At 42.4% G+C, this 17,499-nt stretch overlaps 1 protein-coding gene across 4 annotated transcripts in view; it reads left to right on the top strand.

The window, feature by feature from the left end:
* Positions 1-17,499, top strand: part of LOC127010011 (protein amalgam-like) — a 186,323-nt gene that overhangs the window by 143,212 nt on the left and 25,612 nt on the right. For all 4 annotated transcript variants that reach the window (XM_050883716.1, XM_050883719.1, XM_050883715.1 and 1 more), the window contains 6 exons: positions 1,445-1,518; positions 6,989-7,138; positions 8,071-8,214; positions 8,553-8,693; positions 9,698-9,944; positions 17,280-17,407. In XM_050883716.1, coding sequence (XP_050739673.1) covers positions 1,453-1,518; positions 6,989-7,138; positions 8,071-8,214; positions 8,553-8,693; positions 9,698-9,944; positions 17,280-17,407 — 876 coding nt within the window. In that variant the 5' untranslated portion in view covers positions 1,445-1,452. The remainder of the gene's footprint in view (positions 1-1,444; positions 1,519-6,988; positions 7,139-8,070; positions 8,215-8,552; positions 8,694-9,697; positions 9,945-17,279; positions 17,408-17,499) is intronic.

Genomic DNA, 17,499 nt, shown 5'->3' with positions numbered 1-17,499 from the left:
TTAATATAGAAAGGGAGAGAAAGGGAGGATATAAGAAGGATGAAGGGGAATAAAAGACGAAAGGAAAAGAGAGGGAATGAGAAAGGGAGAGAAAAAGGGAGGTACGATCACTATAGAAAGGGAGAGAAAGGGAGGAAAAAAGAGGGAAGGCAGGGAAGGAAGGACGAAAGAAGGGAAGGAGGGAAAGAGGAGAGAGAAAGGGAAATAAGGAAATAGAGGAAATGAGAAAGGGAGAGAGAAAAAGGGAGGTACAGTTAACAGAGAAGGAAAGTAGAGAGAGGGAGTGTGTGTGTGTGTGTGTGTGTGTGTGTGTGTGTGTGTTTGGAGCGGAAGTAGGAAGGGCGGAGTGCAGACGGTTAGAATGTATGTATATGTTTGTGTGTTTGTATGTGTTTGTTTTTTGTTTTTGTTTTTGTTTTTTTGTATATTTGTTTCACTACTAGATAGATATACAAATAGATAGATAAAGAGAGAAAACACATAAAATAAAGTGAGACAGATAAACAGAGAGGGAAAGAGAGTGCAAATATAATAAAGAAAGTAAGATATATCAACAAATAGAGCAAGAGAGAGAGAGAGAGAAGAATACAATAACAAAACTATACCAAAACACAATCAACAACATACATTGCTTCCAAATATGTTGTAGTAAGTCTCCACATCACAGAGCATTCGTATTCGTATGTGTATGTAGTAAAACGTTATATAGTTAGCAAGATTAATAAATATAGTTAGATAAAAAGGTTAACATATAATAACTAAGTCGACAGATGTTTTCTTTTTTCACATCACAGGAAGCAGCTCAAGGGCAAAACATATAACATAACAAAACAATAGAAGCCCGCTAATCACTGACCCCATGTAGTATTAACCTGTTGTGTTGTTTGTTTTCTTTTTATTTTCTATTTTTGTTTTGTTTAGCTGTGAGCGAGTGTGTCTTTCTCCTTTCTTCCCTTCCTTCCTTCTATATCCCACTCTACGTATCTAATTATTCCCTCCTCTTCCACCTCCCTTCTTTCTTATCAACATCTCTCTCTCTCTCTCTCTCTTTCTCTCTCTCTCTCTCTCTTCCTAACTAGCTGTGTGTTTGTGTATTCCTTCTTCTTTCCTTCTATCTCCTATTCTTCGTAACTCACTATTCCTTCCTCTTCCACCTCCCTTCTTTCTTACCAACGTCTCTCTCTCTCTCTCACTCTTCCTATCTAGCTGTGTGTGTGTGTATGTGTGTGTGTGTGTGTGTGTGTGTGTGTGTGTGTGTGTGTGTGTGTGTGTGTGTGTTCTTCCTTCCTCTATCTCTACATTCTCTACACACCTCATTATTCTCCCTCCTCTTCCATCTCCCTCCTTACCAACCTCTCTCTCTCTCTCACTCCCTAACTCCCTTTCCTTAGTATGTTGTGTGTTGTGTGTGGTATTAATATGTTGTATGTTGTATGTGTTGCAGGCGGATACATGCTGATGTTTAAACACATAATGCCGGGCGGGGAACACAGGACTCTCTACGTTGGAGCTCTGCCGGTAAGTCTGTCTGTCTGTAGAGTCTGTGAAGGTGTGTGTGTGTGTGTGTGTGTGTGTATCTATTTGTCTGTGAACCCGTTTGTCTGTGAATTTGTTTGTCCGTGTTCTGATTTTGTTTATGTCTGTTTTCTCTCTTAACTCTCACTGCGTGTGACTAACTTTCGTGTGTGTGTGTGTGTGTGTGTGTGTGTGTGTGTGTGTGTGTGTGTGTGTGTGTGTGTGTGTGTGTCCGAGTTTGTGATACTGCCTCTCTGTTTCTATGTCTGTTTTCTTTGCTCTTCGTTTCTGGTAGGCTTTATTTTTATGTGTTTTATGTGTCTTTATGTGAAGGTATGTGTGTATATCTGTTTGTCTGTGAATTTGTTTGTCCGTGTTCTGTCTTTGTTCACATGTCTGTTTTCTCTCTAACTCTCACTTCGTATGTCTAACTATCGTCTGTGTGAATGTGTGTGTGTTTCTTTTTTTTTTGTGTGTGTGTGTGTTTGTCCGAGTTTGCGATACTGCCTCTCTGTTTCAATGTCTCTTTTCTTTTCTCTTCGTCTCTGGTCACCTTTATTTTTTATTTTTTTATGGCTGTGAGTCTGTGTGTGTCTTTTGCTCGTGTTTTTGTCTGTCTGTCCTTCTGTCTCATTTCTCTCCAGTATCTCTCCTTTCCCTTTCATCTCCTCTACCTACACTCTCCACATTCATCTCTCTTCATACTAACACTCCATCAATCCCTTCTCTTCACTTCCATTTCTCTCCAGTATATCTTTTTTCCTCTTCATCTCCTCCATCTATCTCTCCTATACATCTCACTCTCTACAGTCATCTCTTTCCCTTCATACTCATACTCCAGCTTTTCCTTTTCTCCTCTTCCATTTCCTTTCTATCTACTATTTCCTTCCCTCTCTCCCCTTTCCTCTTTCCTACATCCGTTCCAAATCCGGCTTAGAGAAGAGAAGAGGAATAGAAGGAGGAGGAGGAGGAGAGAGAGGATTCACCTGCCTGGAGTGTGCATACCTGGCGCGGCTCAAGGAAAGTGAAGGTACACCACACACACACAGGTACACAGGTGCTTAATTAACCAAGCCAGACAGGTGAGACAGGTGGGCGGAGCAGATCGCTTGTTAATGCACGACTTGAAAGTTCAGGTGAGCAAAAATTTTACCTGCGTCAGAAAAACTTTTGGATCCTCCCCCTCCCTCCTAACCTGCCTCTCTTCCCTCCCTCCCCCTCCCTCCTACCCTTCCCCTCTTCCCCCCTTCCCCTCCCTCCTACCTTTTTCCCTCTCCCCCCCTCCTCCCTTTTTCTCTCCCTTTCACTTCCCCACCTTTACCCTGCCCCCTTCCCCCCTCTTCCCCATTTTCTCTCCCCTTTTCACTTCCCCTTCCTCCCCTCTTCCCCCTCCACCTCCCTTTTCCTCCCCTTTTTCGTCTCCTCTCCTTTTCCTCTTCCCATTCTTCCCAATCTCACTCCCCCTCTTCTTCCCTCTTCTTTTCTCTCTTCTCCTCTTTTTCTCTCCACTTTTCCTCCCTTTCCTCTCTTCCCCTTTCCTCTCCTTACTCTCCGTTTCTTCCCACCGACCCCCTCTCTCTCCTCCCCTTTCCCTCCTTCCTTCTTTTCACTCCCCTCCCCCCTACTCACTTCTCTCCCTCCTCCCTCTCCTTCCCCACCCCTTTCCTATTCTCTCTCCCCACCTTCCCTAACCAAAGTTCCCCCTTAACATATCTCCCCCTCCCCTTTCTCCCCATTCTCACCTCCCCTTCTACCCTTACTCACAGTCCCCTTTAAGTAGAAACGAATAAAAATGATAACAAGACTCAGATAACTATAAATACACGCGTGGTAAAGAAACATAAGTACAGAAAGTGATTAGAAAAAGAATAGAAAGTTAAAGAAAAAAAAGAAGAAGAATAAAATAGGTAAAAGTAAACAGAAGTAAAAAAAAAAAAACTCCCTCGATCTAAACATTTAAACCCAAACGAAAAAAAAAAGGAAACAAGAAATGAAAAAAAAAAATCATCCAATCTGTACAGAAAAGAAAAAAGAGGAAAGGTAAAAAAAAAAAGAAAGAAAGCAACGACCTTCATACAATTCCAGGGAGTAACACAAAAGTTAAAAGGAAAAAAAAAGTGAGAGAGAGAGAGAGAGAGAGAGAGAGAGAGAGAGAGAGAGAGAGAGAGAGAGAGAGAGAGAGAGAGAGAGAGAGAAGTGGTTGTGAAGTCTGTAAAAGAGCGAAAGAAAGAGAGAGAAAAAAAAGAAAGAAAGAAAGTTTGTAAAGTAAGACAAGCGTGTCGTACGGGAAGACTTTTGGTGGAGGAGGAGGAGGAGGAGAAGAAGAGAGAGAGAGAGAGAGAGAGAGAGAAGTAGAAGGAGACATTGTATTAATTTAACGTTTCTTCCGAGAGAAAGAGAGAGAGAGAGAGAGAGAGAGAGAGAGAGAGAAAGAGAGAGAGAGAGACACAGACAGAGACAGAGAGAGAAAGACAAATCGTAAATACACAATACGAGAAGAGGAGGAAGAAGAAGAGAAGGAAAGAAAAGGAAGATAAATCGACATTGTATAAGGAATTGAAGGAAAGGAAGAGAGGAGAGGGAACAAACTAATCGAGGAGGAGGAGGAGGAGGAGGAGGAGGAGGAGGAGGAAGTTAATCATAAAAGGTAACATCCAAAAAAAGGTGAAGATTGATGGTGTCCTCTTTACCTGAGTAAGTGATTAATTGTCCCGGGAAGGTGAGTTTTGAGCTATTCTTTTACTTTCGTGGAAGACAGGTGCTCCTCTTCCTCTTCTTCCTCCTCTTCTTCTCCCTCTTCCTCCTCTTCCTCCAATTAGTAGTAAAGAGCTTTAATAACTTTCATACTTTCACTTGCTTTCTCTCACTCACTCACTCACTCACTCACACTCACTTTTCATCACTCAATTTCACTCACTCATTATCTCACTTATTCATTCATTCATTTCACTTTCTTTCTCATAAACTCATTTTTCTCACTCATTCTCTCTCACTCACTCACTCTCTCACTCACACTCACTTTTCATCACTCAATTTCACTCACCCATTCTCTCACTCACATTCATTCATTATTTCATTCATTTTCTCACTCGCCAACTCATTTTCTCACTCACTCACTCACTCATTCTCTCACACACTCACTTTCTCTCTCACTTTCTTCCTCATTCATTCATTCATTTCATTCACTTTCTTACTCGCTAACTCATTTTTTCTCACTCATTCTCACTCACTCACTCACTTAATTTCACCCACTTTCACTCATTTATTACTTCACTCACTTTCTTACTCCTTAACTATTTTTTCTCACTCACTCGCTTACTCACTAACACTCAATTTCCATCACTCACTTGCACTCCACTTTCTCACTTATTCACACATTATTTCACTCACTGTCTTACTCATTCACTCACCCACTCACTCATTTTCACTCACTTTTTCACTCCCTAACTAACTTTCCCTCACTCACTCACTCGCTTTCTCACATTCTCTCACTTTCTCACACACCTCAAACTTTTTTTCCTTCATATGCACATTAAATACAAAATCTTACAACTTGAGATTTGCGAGTAAACTTTTCCCTCTCTCTCTCTCCCTCTGTTTTTTTTTCTTCGTCTTTTTTTTTCTCTCGTTGTCTTCTGCGGCGTTCCTCTTAGTCACTCAACTTTGGGGTAAAAAAAAAAGGTATATAATAAACTTTCCGCTCGACTCAGTGCACGCGAAAGACTCATGTGTCCTGTTCTGGTATTCTGATGAAGTCGTTTTTATGAAGTTTAGGATGGAAGGGGGCTGCGTTTTTTATCTTTTGTTTGTTTTGTTTTGTTTTGTTTTCTCATTTTGTCGCGCGCTGTGTGTGTGTGTGTGTGTGGGTTAATTTTGCTTGTTTGTTTGTGTGTTTTTATTTTTGTTTATTTGTGTCTTATTTTTGTTTGTTTGTGTCTGCGTTTTATTTTTGCTGTCTTTTTGTCTGTTTTATTTTTGTTTGTCTTTTATTTGTGTGTTTGTGTGTTTGTTTTATTTTTGTTTGTGTTCCTGTGTGTGTGTGTGTGTGTGTGTGTGTGTGTGTGTGTGTGTGTGTGTGTGTGTGTGTGTGTGTGTGTGTTTGTGTGTGTGTGTGTGTGTGTGTGTGTGTGTGTGTGTGTGTGTGTGTGTGTGTGTGTGTGTGTGTGTGTGTGTGTGGTGTGTGTGTGTGTGTGTGTGTGTGTGTGTGTGTGTGTGTGTGTGTGGTGTGTGTGTGTGTGTGTGTAGTATTCTAATGACATGTTTTTTTTTTTGTTTGTTTTTTTTGTAATCTTGGTGTTTTGTTTTAACCTACTTCTCCTTTCTTCTTTTTCTTTCGTTGTTTTCTCTTATTTTCCATTTTTTTCGTCGTTTTCTGTTGTTTATTTGATGTTTCCATGTGTCTTTTTCTCTTCCAGTGTCATCATCACATTTTCAACTCCTAATCATGCAGCGGTCGGCAACCTGCGGCTCTTTCAAGAGACCTGTGCGGCTCCTGCCACCTACTTAAAAAGTTCAAATTATCGTAGAAAAATGGGAGCATAATTATGCGCTCCAGACATTAAGCAACTCTCCAAAGAAACTCAGGAGCAGAAGTCACTTTAAAGTTTAAACCCACCATGGTGACCAGATATATTTAAGTACACTTAGCATGTTGTTTAAGAGCATGTAATATTTGTTCAGTCGTGGTAACAAACTTTAAATGATGACAATAGGTTACTGACATCATATTAAGTTAAAGGAGTGGCTTCATAAATATAATAGTTTATTTTATGACAATTGCAATTATACTTACCATTATTATTACTGTTACTATTATTATTATTATTATTATTATTATTATTATTATTATTATTATTATTATTATTATTATTGTTATTATCATTATTATTATCATTATTATTATCATTATTATTATCATTATCATTATCGTTATTATTATTATTATTATTATTATTATTATTATTATTATTATTATTATTATTATTATTATTATTATTATTATTATAGTGTATATGATTATCTTGTCTGTGGGTATAGTATATAACGCCTAAATGGAGGTGGAAATTTTTTGTTTCGTAATTTCCATTCATAATTTTCACTGCGGCTCCAGCATCACTGCTTTCCTGCCAAGTTTGAAGAAAGTGGCTCTTCTCGAATTATGGGTTGCCGACCTCTTTCCTAATCTATCTTTATCATTATTTATTTTTTCCTTATTCCATCCTTTTATTTCTACCCGTTTGTTTCTTTCCCATATCCTTCCCTCACCGCCATTTTTTTTCATCCACCACCACCACCACCACCAACAACAACAACAAAAACATCTGCCCCTAGTTATCTCTCTTCTTTTCATCATCCTCATCTACCTCTTTTCACACCGCCATCATCACCTTCCCCTCTTCACCCTCCCACCATCACCACCACCACCCCCTCTCCTCACCAGCTGACCGCCTCTCTCCCTCTCCCTCCACCCCAGCTCAGGCCCACCAAGCGACTAACCAAGAACGGCAACACCTTCACCCTGAGCGGGGTTCGAAGGAGCCACGCGGGGACCTACGTGTGCCGCATCGAAACCTCGCCAGCCATCGAGGTCAACCATACCTTGGACGTGCAGTACCCGGCCACGGTGGGTCCTTAAGGGGAGCGTTCTCTTGTTTTGTCTTTAAGGGGACCATGCTGCGTTTTTCTCTCGGGGTGTTATCTGACTTTTTATTTAAGGGAGGATGTTCTGTACCTGTTCTAAAGAGGATCATATCTTTTTTTTTAGGGGGGCATATTTATTTTGAAGGGGGTCTGTATGCCTTTTTCTCTAGGGGTGTTATCTTGTTTTTTTTTTATTTAAGGGAGGATGTTCTGTGCCTGTTCTTAAGGGGATCATATGCCTAATTTTATTTTTAAGGGGGGCATATTTACTTTGAAGGGGGTCTTCATGCCTTTTTCTTTTTTCTTTTTAAGGGGGCACTTATATTTTGAAGGGGTCTTTATGCCTTTTTTCTTTCCTTAAGGTCATTTCCCTCTTTAATTTATGGGGTTAAGGGGTTTATTTTTAAGAGGTTCATGATCCTTTTTTTATTTAAGGGGGGATGTTCTTTACCTGTTCTTAAGGGGAGCATACGCCTATTTTTTCTTTTTAAGGGGGCACTTATATTTTGAAGGGGGTCTTTATGCCTTTTTTCTTTCCTTTAGGTCATTTTCTTCTTTAAATTTTGGGGTTAAGGGGTTTATATTTCAAGGGGTTCATGTTCCTTTTTTTCACGCTGAGAATAGTAAGTCAAGGGTAATCCGAATAAAATAATAAAAGGTAAAAACAACTGGGGGAAAATAACAACGGAGGAAAATAACAGGAAAGACAAACAACGTGGGAAAAACAAAGGGGAAAGGGAATAATACCAGTGTGTGTGTGTGTGTGTGTGTGTGTGTGGGTGTGGGTGCGTGCATGTTCGGTGTGTCTTTCAGTTCATAAATAGTTAATAAAGTTTGTTGACGCTGTGTTGTTGAAGTGCGTGCGTGCGTGCGTGTGGCGTTAATAAAGTACGTGCCTGTGTTCCCTCCCTGTAGGTGCGGCGGCTGAGTCCCAGGGTGCAGCGCGTGGTCCAGGGCACGAGCGTAACCCTGGAGTGTGGTGGAGACGGGAACCCGCCGGCTGTGATCACCTGGACGCGGCAGCAGGGTCACCTCCCCTCCGGCAACCGTCTGCACGAGGTGAGGAAAGGACAGGTGTGAAAGAGGGCAGGTAAGGGACGAAGAGGGACAGGGACAGTAGTGGACAGGTAAAGTTTAGAACAGGTAAAGTATACAGGTAAGATAGAGGACAGGTGAAGTTTAGGACAGGTAAAGTATAGACAGGTAAGATGGAACACAGGTGAAGTTTAGGACAGGTAAGATGGAAGACAGGTGAAGTTTAGGACAGGTATGATAGAAGACTCTCTCTCTCTCTCTCTCTCCTCCTCCTCCTCCTCCTCCTCCTCCTCCTCCTCCTCCTCCTCCTCCTCCTCCCGCCTTCTCCCCCCACCTTACTCCCCTCTCTCTCTCTCCCCCAGGGCCACAGCATTACCCTGACCAACGCGGACCATGATGTGGAGGGCACCTACATCTGCACCGCCAGCAACGGCCTGGGCCAACCCTCGTCGCTGGAAATGCTGGTGGAGATTCAGTACCCGCCGGACGTCAGCATAGAGGAGGTGGGTGGGGGTTGAGGGGTGGGGGAAGGGGGAGTTTATATGAGGTGTGTAAGGGTTGGGACGAAGGGTGTTGGATCGGTTGATGTGTCTATAAAGTGTAAGGGTATTGGGGCCTAAAGGAATAGAGAAGCATAGAGAAGGTGTGTGGGGGTTAAGGGTTGGGGAGAAGGAGGGGTTAAATGAGGTGTGTAAGGGTGGGGACGAAGGGTGTTGGATCGGTTGATGTGGCTATAAAGTGTAAGGGTATTGGGGGCTAAAGAAATGGAGTTTGAGGCATGACTGAGGTTAGTGTGCAATGGGATGAAGGGTTAAGACTTTAGATTGTAGGGGATTGACTACTACTGTTATCCTCATAGTTATAATTTCATGCATAGCTTTACTAACTTACCTAACATAATATAACATAGCCTCACCTAACCATACCTTACCTAACCTAACCTTACCTAACCATACCTTACCTTACCTAAACTTACCTAACCTAACCTTACCTAAAATAACCTAACCTAACCATACCTAACCTTACCTAACCTAACCTTACCTAACCTAACCTAACCTTACCTAAAGATACCTAACCTTAACTAACCTAACCTCACCTAACCTAACCTTACCTAACCATACCTTACATAACCTAACCTAGCCTTACCTAACATTACCTAACCTTACCTAACCTAACCTTACCTCACTTTACCTAAACTTACATAACCTAACCTTACCTAAAATAACCTAACCTAACAATACCTAACCTTACCTAACCTAACCTAACCTTTCCTAAAGATACCTAACCTTACCTAACCTGACCTTACCTAACCTAACCTTACATAACCTAACCTAGCCTTACCTAACATTACCTAACCTAACCTTACCTAACCTAGCCTTACCTAACCTTACCTAACATTACCTAACCTAACCTTACCTAACCTAGCCTTACCTAACCTTACCTAACCTAACCTAACCTATCCTAACCTAACCTAACCTAATCTAACCAACCTTCATCTCCCTCCCAGTCCCTCATTCACACTGGGGTTGGGCGCTACGTGGAGCTGGTGTGTCGCGTGCACGGCCGGCCAGCCCCGAGTGTCACCTGGCTGAAGTCTGGGCGCACCCTCACCTCCAGCCACTACGTCGCCTCCCATGACGGCCTGCACCGCTACTCCCTCACGATCAAGCAGGTGAAGGAGGACGACTTCGGGGAGTACACCTGTATGGCTGAGAGTACCCTGGGCAGCACCAACAGCTCCTTGAGACTCACAGGTAAGGAGAGTTGATTGGCTGAGGTGGTGCAGGTGTTGTTTTAGTGGTGAGTTGACTAATTTGAGGAGGATCTAGTAACGATTTTGGGGAGTACACCTGTATGGCTGAGAGTACCCTGGGCACCACCAACAGCTTCTCGAGACTCACAGGTAAGGAGAGATGATTGGCTGAGGTGGTACATACAGGAGTTGTTTAAGTGGTGAGTTGACTAATTTGAGGAGGATCTAGTAACGATTTGGGGGAGTACACCTGCATGGCTGAGAGTACCCTGGGCACCACCAACAGCTCCTTGAGACTCACAGGTAAGGAGAGATGATTGGCTGAGGTGGCACAGGTGTTTATTTACTCGTACAGGTGCAAATCAATCAATCAGGTACAGGTGTAAATATCAAGTGGTTTTAGTTATGGGTTGACTTCCGTATGTAGTAGTGAATAATAAGTTAATTTAGACATACAGGTAAGTCTGATTAAGATACTACAGGTGTTTCTACTCGTACAGGTGTGAAAGTGAGATGTTTTTGTAGTGGGTTGAATAGTTTGAGTATAGTAGAGTAGTGATTTTTGGGAGTACACCTGTATGGCTGATCATTAAGACGCAGGTAAGGTTGGGGTAATTAGTCAAGGTAATACAGGTGTTGTTTTGACTTGTACAGGTGTGAAATTTAAGTGATTTTGCCGGTGGATTATTCAAAGTGAGGAGTAAGGAGTAATAAGTTCATTGAGACTCACAGGTAAAGTCTAATTAAAGTACCACAGGTGTTTTTACGTGTACAAGTGTAAAGTTTAATGGCTATATAAGTGTGTGGATCAGTATCGAGTAATATATTTTCGTTTCAAGAGTGAGGGACGAAAGGAAGCGAAAGGAGGAGGAGGAGGAGGAGTCATCTTGAAGAGTGTGTAACAAGAGAAGAAGGAGGAGGAGGAGGAGGTGGAGGTGGAGGAGGAAGACTGGAAGCAAAAACCGTGGAAGGAAAAAGGTTAAAGAGGAGCATGAGACAGATAAGGAGGAGGGGGAGTAGGAGGAGGAGGAACAAGAAGAAATTAATAAAGGTACAGAGGAAGTAGAAGAAAAAAAAAGACAGGAGAGTGGCAGTAATATAGAAGCAGCAACAGTAGCAGTAGTAGGCAGTAATGACAGTAGTAGGCACTAATGACAGTAACAGGAACAGGAGAAATAGCAGTAGTAGTAGTTCCTCAGCTTAACCTCAAGGCAGAAGAACGAAAACTCAAACTAACTTGGAATATATTGACATGAGGCGAGAGTGTGACATGCCAACTTGACCCCCTTCACTTCCCCTCCATGCCCCCACTCCCCTTCGCCCCCCTCTCTTTCCCCCTTCACCCCCTCCTCCCCCTTGCCCCTCCTCGCCCCCTCAGTCATTACCACGCAGCCAAAATTACATGTTCGTGTGAAAATGTCATGTTTCCCGACTCCCCGACCCTCGCCAGGACCAGGAAGGAGGTGAAAAGTGGACTCGAGAAAGTGCATGTGATAGGAGTGAGTGTGTGAAGGGGGTGGTGTTGAAGTGGTGAGTGCGGGGGGGGGGGGGGGTAGTGGTAGTGTGGTTATTGAAGTGGGTGGGTGTGTCAGTGTGTACAAGTGTGTGTGTGTGTGTGTGTGCTGGGGTGTAAGTATGCGAGATATTGCAGTGGTAAGTGGTAGGGGTGTTAGTCTGTGTGGTTACTGTAGTGGGAAGTCTGTAAGTGGGTGGGTGTCAGTGTGTACGAGTGTGTAAGTGTGGGGTGTTTGTAAGTAGGTGAGATATTGCAGTGGTAAGTGGCAGGGGTGTTAGTGTGTGTGGTTATTGTAGTGGGAAGTCTGTAAGTGGGTGGGTGTGTCAGTGTGTACGAGTATGTAAGTGTGTGTGTGGGGGGGGTTGTAAGTAGGTGAGATATTGCAGTGGTAAGTGGCAGGGGTGTTAGTGTGTGTGGTTATTGTAGTGGGAAGTCCGTAAGTGGGTGGGTGTGTAAGTAGGTGGTTAGTGTGTTAGTTAGTGGGTGAACGTGTTAGTGTGTGTTAGAAGGTCAAAATGTTAGTGGTTAGTGTGTTAGTAGTAGTAGTGTTAGTGGAAATTGTTAGTAGGTCAAAATGTTTAGTGTTAGTATGTTAGTGGATAGTTTCAAAATGTTAGTGTGTGTGTTAGTGGAAATATTAGTAGAGACAGTGTTAGGAGGTCAGAATAGTTAGTGGTTAGTGTGTTAGTATGTTAGTGGTAAGAGCGTAGCGTGAGTGGGTCATCATACCACTAACACTTATCTTAGAACGTAAAAAAAAAAAACTTCAGTGCTTACGCGTCAGAGTACAAAACAATTAGTGAAAGTTTATATCCACACCTTCACCTGTGTTTTCTCGTGCACCTGAGTTTTAATTGGGGTGGGCGTGCAGGTAAATTTAGGGTGGAGGGTGAAAGTGAGAGTCGGTGGCGTTTAACTGATGCTCCTTCGCTGATAAGATGACGAGGTGGGGGACAGGTGAAGGGCAGGTGTGATTGGAAAGGGAAAGGTGTTCGTCAGGGAGGGAGGGGGAGGGTAGAGAAAGCACAGGTACACGTGAGAACGCAAAAATAACACCTTTAAATTCACACCTTAATTCACACCCACGTGGTTATATTTTCAACTTGTCATTCTGTTTTTCAATTCCATTTTATTGCAACATTATTTTACACTTCTATTCTTAACTCTTATTTTCAACTATGTGATGGGAAAAGTTGGACAGGTAAGCGTGTGTGCGTGTGGGCGGGCAAGGTCAGGAACTATATTTACGACACGTGTTTGGAAAGGAAAGAAGAATAGGAAAAAAATTATGAGTGCTCGTCCAGGTATTGCTCTTGTCAACTATTTCTATTTTCCTTTAGGTGATGGACAAGTTGAACAGGTGTGTGGGTGTATGTGTGGGCAGGTGAGATCAGAATTTATACATGGGATAGGTGCTTGTAGAGGAAAGAAGAGGTAGAAAGTTTGAGAGGTATTGTTGTTGGCAAGTATTTATTCCAACCAGGTAATGGAAAGGGTAAACAGGTGTGTATATGGGCAGGTAAGGTTCTATAGGGTGTATGTGTGGGCAGGTGAGATCAGAATTTATACATGGGATAGGTGCTTGTAGAGGAAAGAAGAGGTAGAAAGTTTGAGAGGTATTGTTGTTGGCAAGTATTTATTCCAACCAGGTAATGGAAAGAGTAAACAGGTGTGTATGTGGGCAGGTAAGGTTCGAAACTATATATAGAATAGGTTTTTTTTTATAGAAGAAGACATAGGCTGAAAGATTTATTGAAGATTTAAACACGGATTGAGTTACCGTTCAAACCAATCTGACCTTATTTTCAACTCTTTTAGTCCAGGGAGTTGATGGAAGAATCTAAAATGTGTGTTTGTGGATAGGTAAAATCAGAATAAGTATATGGGACAGTTTTTCAATAGAGGAAGAAATGGGTTGAATGCCTCAAACACCAACTGAGATATCTTCCAAACTCGTGTCCATCTATTTTGAAAACTTAAGATCCTCCTGAAATTGACCTTTTATCTTTCGGCCACTCCTCTAACTCTTTTTAGGAGAAGTGAGTAGCGGGCTTTTTTTCATATTTGTTTCTTTTTTTTTATGCCCTTGAACTGACTCCTTTGCTGTAAAAAAACAAAAGAAATTAAGTTTAACAGGTGTGTGTGTGTGTGTGTGTGTGTGTGTGTGTGTGTGTGTGTGTGGTGCGGGACAGGTAAGGTTAGATAATGTATATATGTCAGTTGTTTGCAGATAATTCAATTGGTAGAAAGCTTTTAAAGTCGTCCAGATCCGAATGTCACTTTTGAAAACCTTAGGTCAAACGGATCATGAAAGAATTGTAAAGGTGAAATGTGTGTGTGTGTGTGTGTGTGTGTGTGTGTGTGTGTGTGTGTGTGTGTGTGTGTGTGTGTGGGCGTCGATAAATCAGATCAGAAAACGAATATATATGACAGAGATATCTTCCAACCCATGTGTCTATCGTCAAAAACTTTAGGTCAAACGGATGATGGAAGAATCTGAAAGGTGAAAGGTGTCTGAGAGCATTGACAGGCAAGACAGCAGACTATATTGGAGAGGTGTAAATTCTTGTGAGGCAGCGAGGGGAGGAAGAGTAAAAATGCCCTCAGTGAATCTTCGTGAAAGCAGGCACGTCGCTATCTTTCCCGCTCTTCATTTCCAGCAGGTGACAGGAACAGGGTCGAGTGTGTAGGTGGACAGGGAGAGAGTTAGGAAATATATTGGATAGTGTATGAATCGTGTATAGGACTTGTATGAATGTTGTATCGGAGTTGAATGGGGGTTGGATATGGGGGTTGAGAATGGGAGTTGAGAATGGGATTTGAAAATGGGAGTTGAGAATGGGATTTGAAAATGGGAGTTGAGAATGAGAGTTGAGAATGGGATTTGAAAATGGGAGTTGAGAATGGGAGTTGAGAATGGGAGTTGAGAATCGGAGTTGAATGGGGGTTGAAAATGGGAGTTGAGAATGGGAGTTGAGAATGGGAGTTGAAAATTGGAGTTGAGAATGGGAGTTGAGAATCGGAGTTGAGAATGGGAGTTGAGAATCGGAGTTGAATGGGGGTTGAAAATGGGAGTTGAGAATGGGAGTTGAGAATGGGAGTTGAAAATTGGAGTTGAGAATGGGAGTTGAGAATCGGAGTTGAATGGGGGTTGGAAATGGGAGTTGAGAATGGGAGTTGAGAATGGGAGTTGAGAATCGGAGTTGAATGGGGGTTGGAAATGGGAGTTGAGAATGGGAGTTGAGAATGGGAGTTGAGAATTGGAGTTGAGAATGGGAGTTGAGAATGGGAGTTGAGAATGGGAGTTGAGAATGGGAGTTGAGAATTGGAGTTGAGAATTGGAGTTGAGAATTGGAGTTGAGAATTGGAGTTGAGAATTGGAGTTGAAAATTGGAGTTGGAAATTGGAGTTGAAATTGGGAGTTGAGTGGAAATTGAATTGATATTGTATGGGAATCGTATTGTATTGGATATCGTATGGAAATTATACGTAAATTGGAAGAATATCGTATGGAAACTGCAAGGATATTGTATGGAAATTGACTATATGGAAGTCGCATGGATATTGTATGGGAATTGTATTGTATTGGTATTGTATTAGAACTTGCAGAGAAATTATAGGTATGGACATAGCTTCTTAAACCTCTAATAAAAAAAAAAAAAACACTAATACCCCTGTTTGCAAGTCTTCATATCTCAGTAAGTAAAGAGAAGATTAAACAGCGAATGGAAAAGAAAGAGAAAGACAGAAACGAAATAGACATAAATACAACCTCTAAAACTTTCCCCAAGATCAAAGTGTCTCTATTCTCAACTAATTTCTATAGTAAACAAGGCAACAGAAGGTCAAAATTTAGATTAGACAAAGCAAAAAAGAAAATAACTCTCCAACTGTAAATTGAAGAGGAGTCGAAAACGGATCAAAAATCAAATGGAGAGGCGCCTTAATACTCCCTCTTGTAAGCGTTAAAGTCGTAGGCAGGCGGAAGAAAGGCTTAACAGGTGTGCAACTCGACAGGTGTAGCCAGAAACGCCGTGCGGGAAAGATGTAAATGGCACGGAGGGGAGGAAGGCAAAAGTGGGATTCGTGCAATTACTTTGAAACCCGAGTATTGCTTTTTCCTCTACTCTTTATTTCGAGCGAGTGATAGAAAGATTGGACGGGTTTGTATATGAGGAGGGGACGTTAGAATTGAGAGATTTGGAAAGTGTAAATCGAGGCAGAATTGGATAGATTTTGTATATGGAAAGTTTACATATGAAGATTGACAGATAGAATTAGACAGGCTTGTATTTGAAGTTTATCTCTATACTGTTCACTCCTGTTTGCTTAAGTAGGAGCAGATATTAGCGTAGATTAGATAAATTCATGGATAGTGAGGTTAGGTGGGGTTAGGTTCACAGGAGCTGCCTTGCACAGTTTACCGTAGAGAAAGGAAAAGTTAGCAATGGGATAGTGGAAAGTGAATTTTGAGGAAGGGAAGGAAAATGAAAACAAAAACAGGAACATAAGACCGTAGCCCCGACAAGGCAATTACCAAACCAATTCTAACAAAACAAACAAATGCATAATTAAAATAAATATCAAATCAAACAGCCAATTACACAAACTTATTATTTCCAGCTGGACCAAACTTTGCATCCCTTTTTTTAATTATTGCAACCGTGATCATTTCAACTTATTTTCGTTTTTCCTCATCTAAAACAAAGGAAGAGGGAGTGGAGAGGGAAGGGGAAGGGGAAAGGAAAATGGGGAGGGAGGAAGAGGGATGGGGAAGGGAAAGGTAGGGAAGGGGGGAGGAAGAGGGAGAGGAAGAGGGAAGGGGAGGTAAGGAAAGGGGGAGAGGAAACGGGAAAGGAAAAGGGAGAGGAAGAGGGGAGGAAAAGGTAAGGGGGAGTGTGATAGAGGGGAGAGAGGGAAAAGAGGGAGAGGTAACGGGGAGAGAGGGAAAAGGGAGAGTGAGGGAGGGGAGAGGAAGGGGAAAGGAGGAGGTAGGGCAGGAGGGAGTACAGAAGGGAGAGAGGTGAAGGAGGAGAGGGGGAAGGGGTAGAGGGAGGGGGGGTTGTACAGGTGTGTGAGGGTAGAATAGGTAGACGCGGGCAGGAAAAAAAAACACACCCTTTGACATTTCATAATCATCAGAGTTCACGTGTATTTTGAGGATCGGTGTTTTTTTTTCCCTCTCGTATCTTGCCAAGTCTAGAATTACGAGGTGAAAATAAAACACGCTTACCTGTTGATGATCTACCTGTTTTGTTTTTCATTAGTAAGTTTTTATTTTATCCGATCCTTCGACGCTGTGAGTGTTAGAATGATGAGAGTTTTGCTTCACACTGTTTTAAATGCCTCGTTCCCTTCCTTCTGTTTTTTCATCTCATTATTTCCAGCGTTTATTTTCCTCTGTTTTTTCCTATTCATTGTCAGTATTTTTCCCATATTCTCACAATCTCGACTTATTTCCCGCTTTGTTCAGTTATAATTTCTTTCCCACGCCTATTATTTTTTCCCACGCCCATTATTTCTTTCCCACGCCCATTATTTCTTTCCCACGCCCATTATTTATTTCCCACGCCCATTATATCTTTCCCACGCCCATTATTTCTTTCCCACGCCCATTATTCCATTCCCACGCCCATTATTTCTTTCCCACGCCCATTATTCCATTCCCACGCCCATTATTTTTTTCCCACGCCCATTCTTTCTTTCCCACGCCCATAATTTCTTTCCCACGCCCATTATTTCTTTCCCACGCCAACCACTATTTTCCCACGCCAGCCTCTTCTTCCCCACACTCACCCATCCTTCCCCACGCCTCCCCAGGTCTCCCCAGAGTTCCCCTCGTGACCAGCAGCCCGGCGGGAAGGGAGAAGACGAGCTACACCTTGAGATGGGAAGCAGAGAGTCACACACCTGTCATCATGTACCGCTTGCAGCACCGGAAGCATAAGGTGTGTAACAGGTGTGGGGGGGAGGGCAGGTGTGTGGGGGGGACGGTGGGGGAGGGGGTGTATATGTGTGTGTGTGTGTGTGTGTGTATTTT

This window comes from Eriocheir sinensis, chromosome 42, assembly GCF_024679095.1.
Source record: "Eriocheir sinensis breed Jianghai 21 chromosome 42, ASM2467909v1, whole genome shotgun sequence".
Taxonomy (NCBI): domain Eukaryota; kingdom Metazoa; phylum Arthropoda; class Malacostraca; order Decapoda; family Varunidae; genus Eriocheir; species Eriocheir sinensis.
The sequence above is the reverse complement of the archived record's forward strand: the minus strand, read 5'-3'. Positions and strand labels throughout refer to the sequence as shown.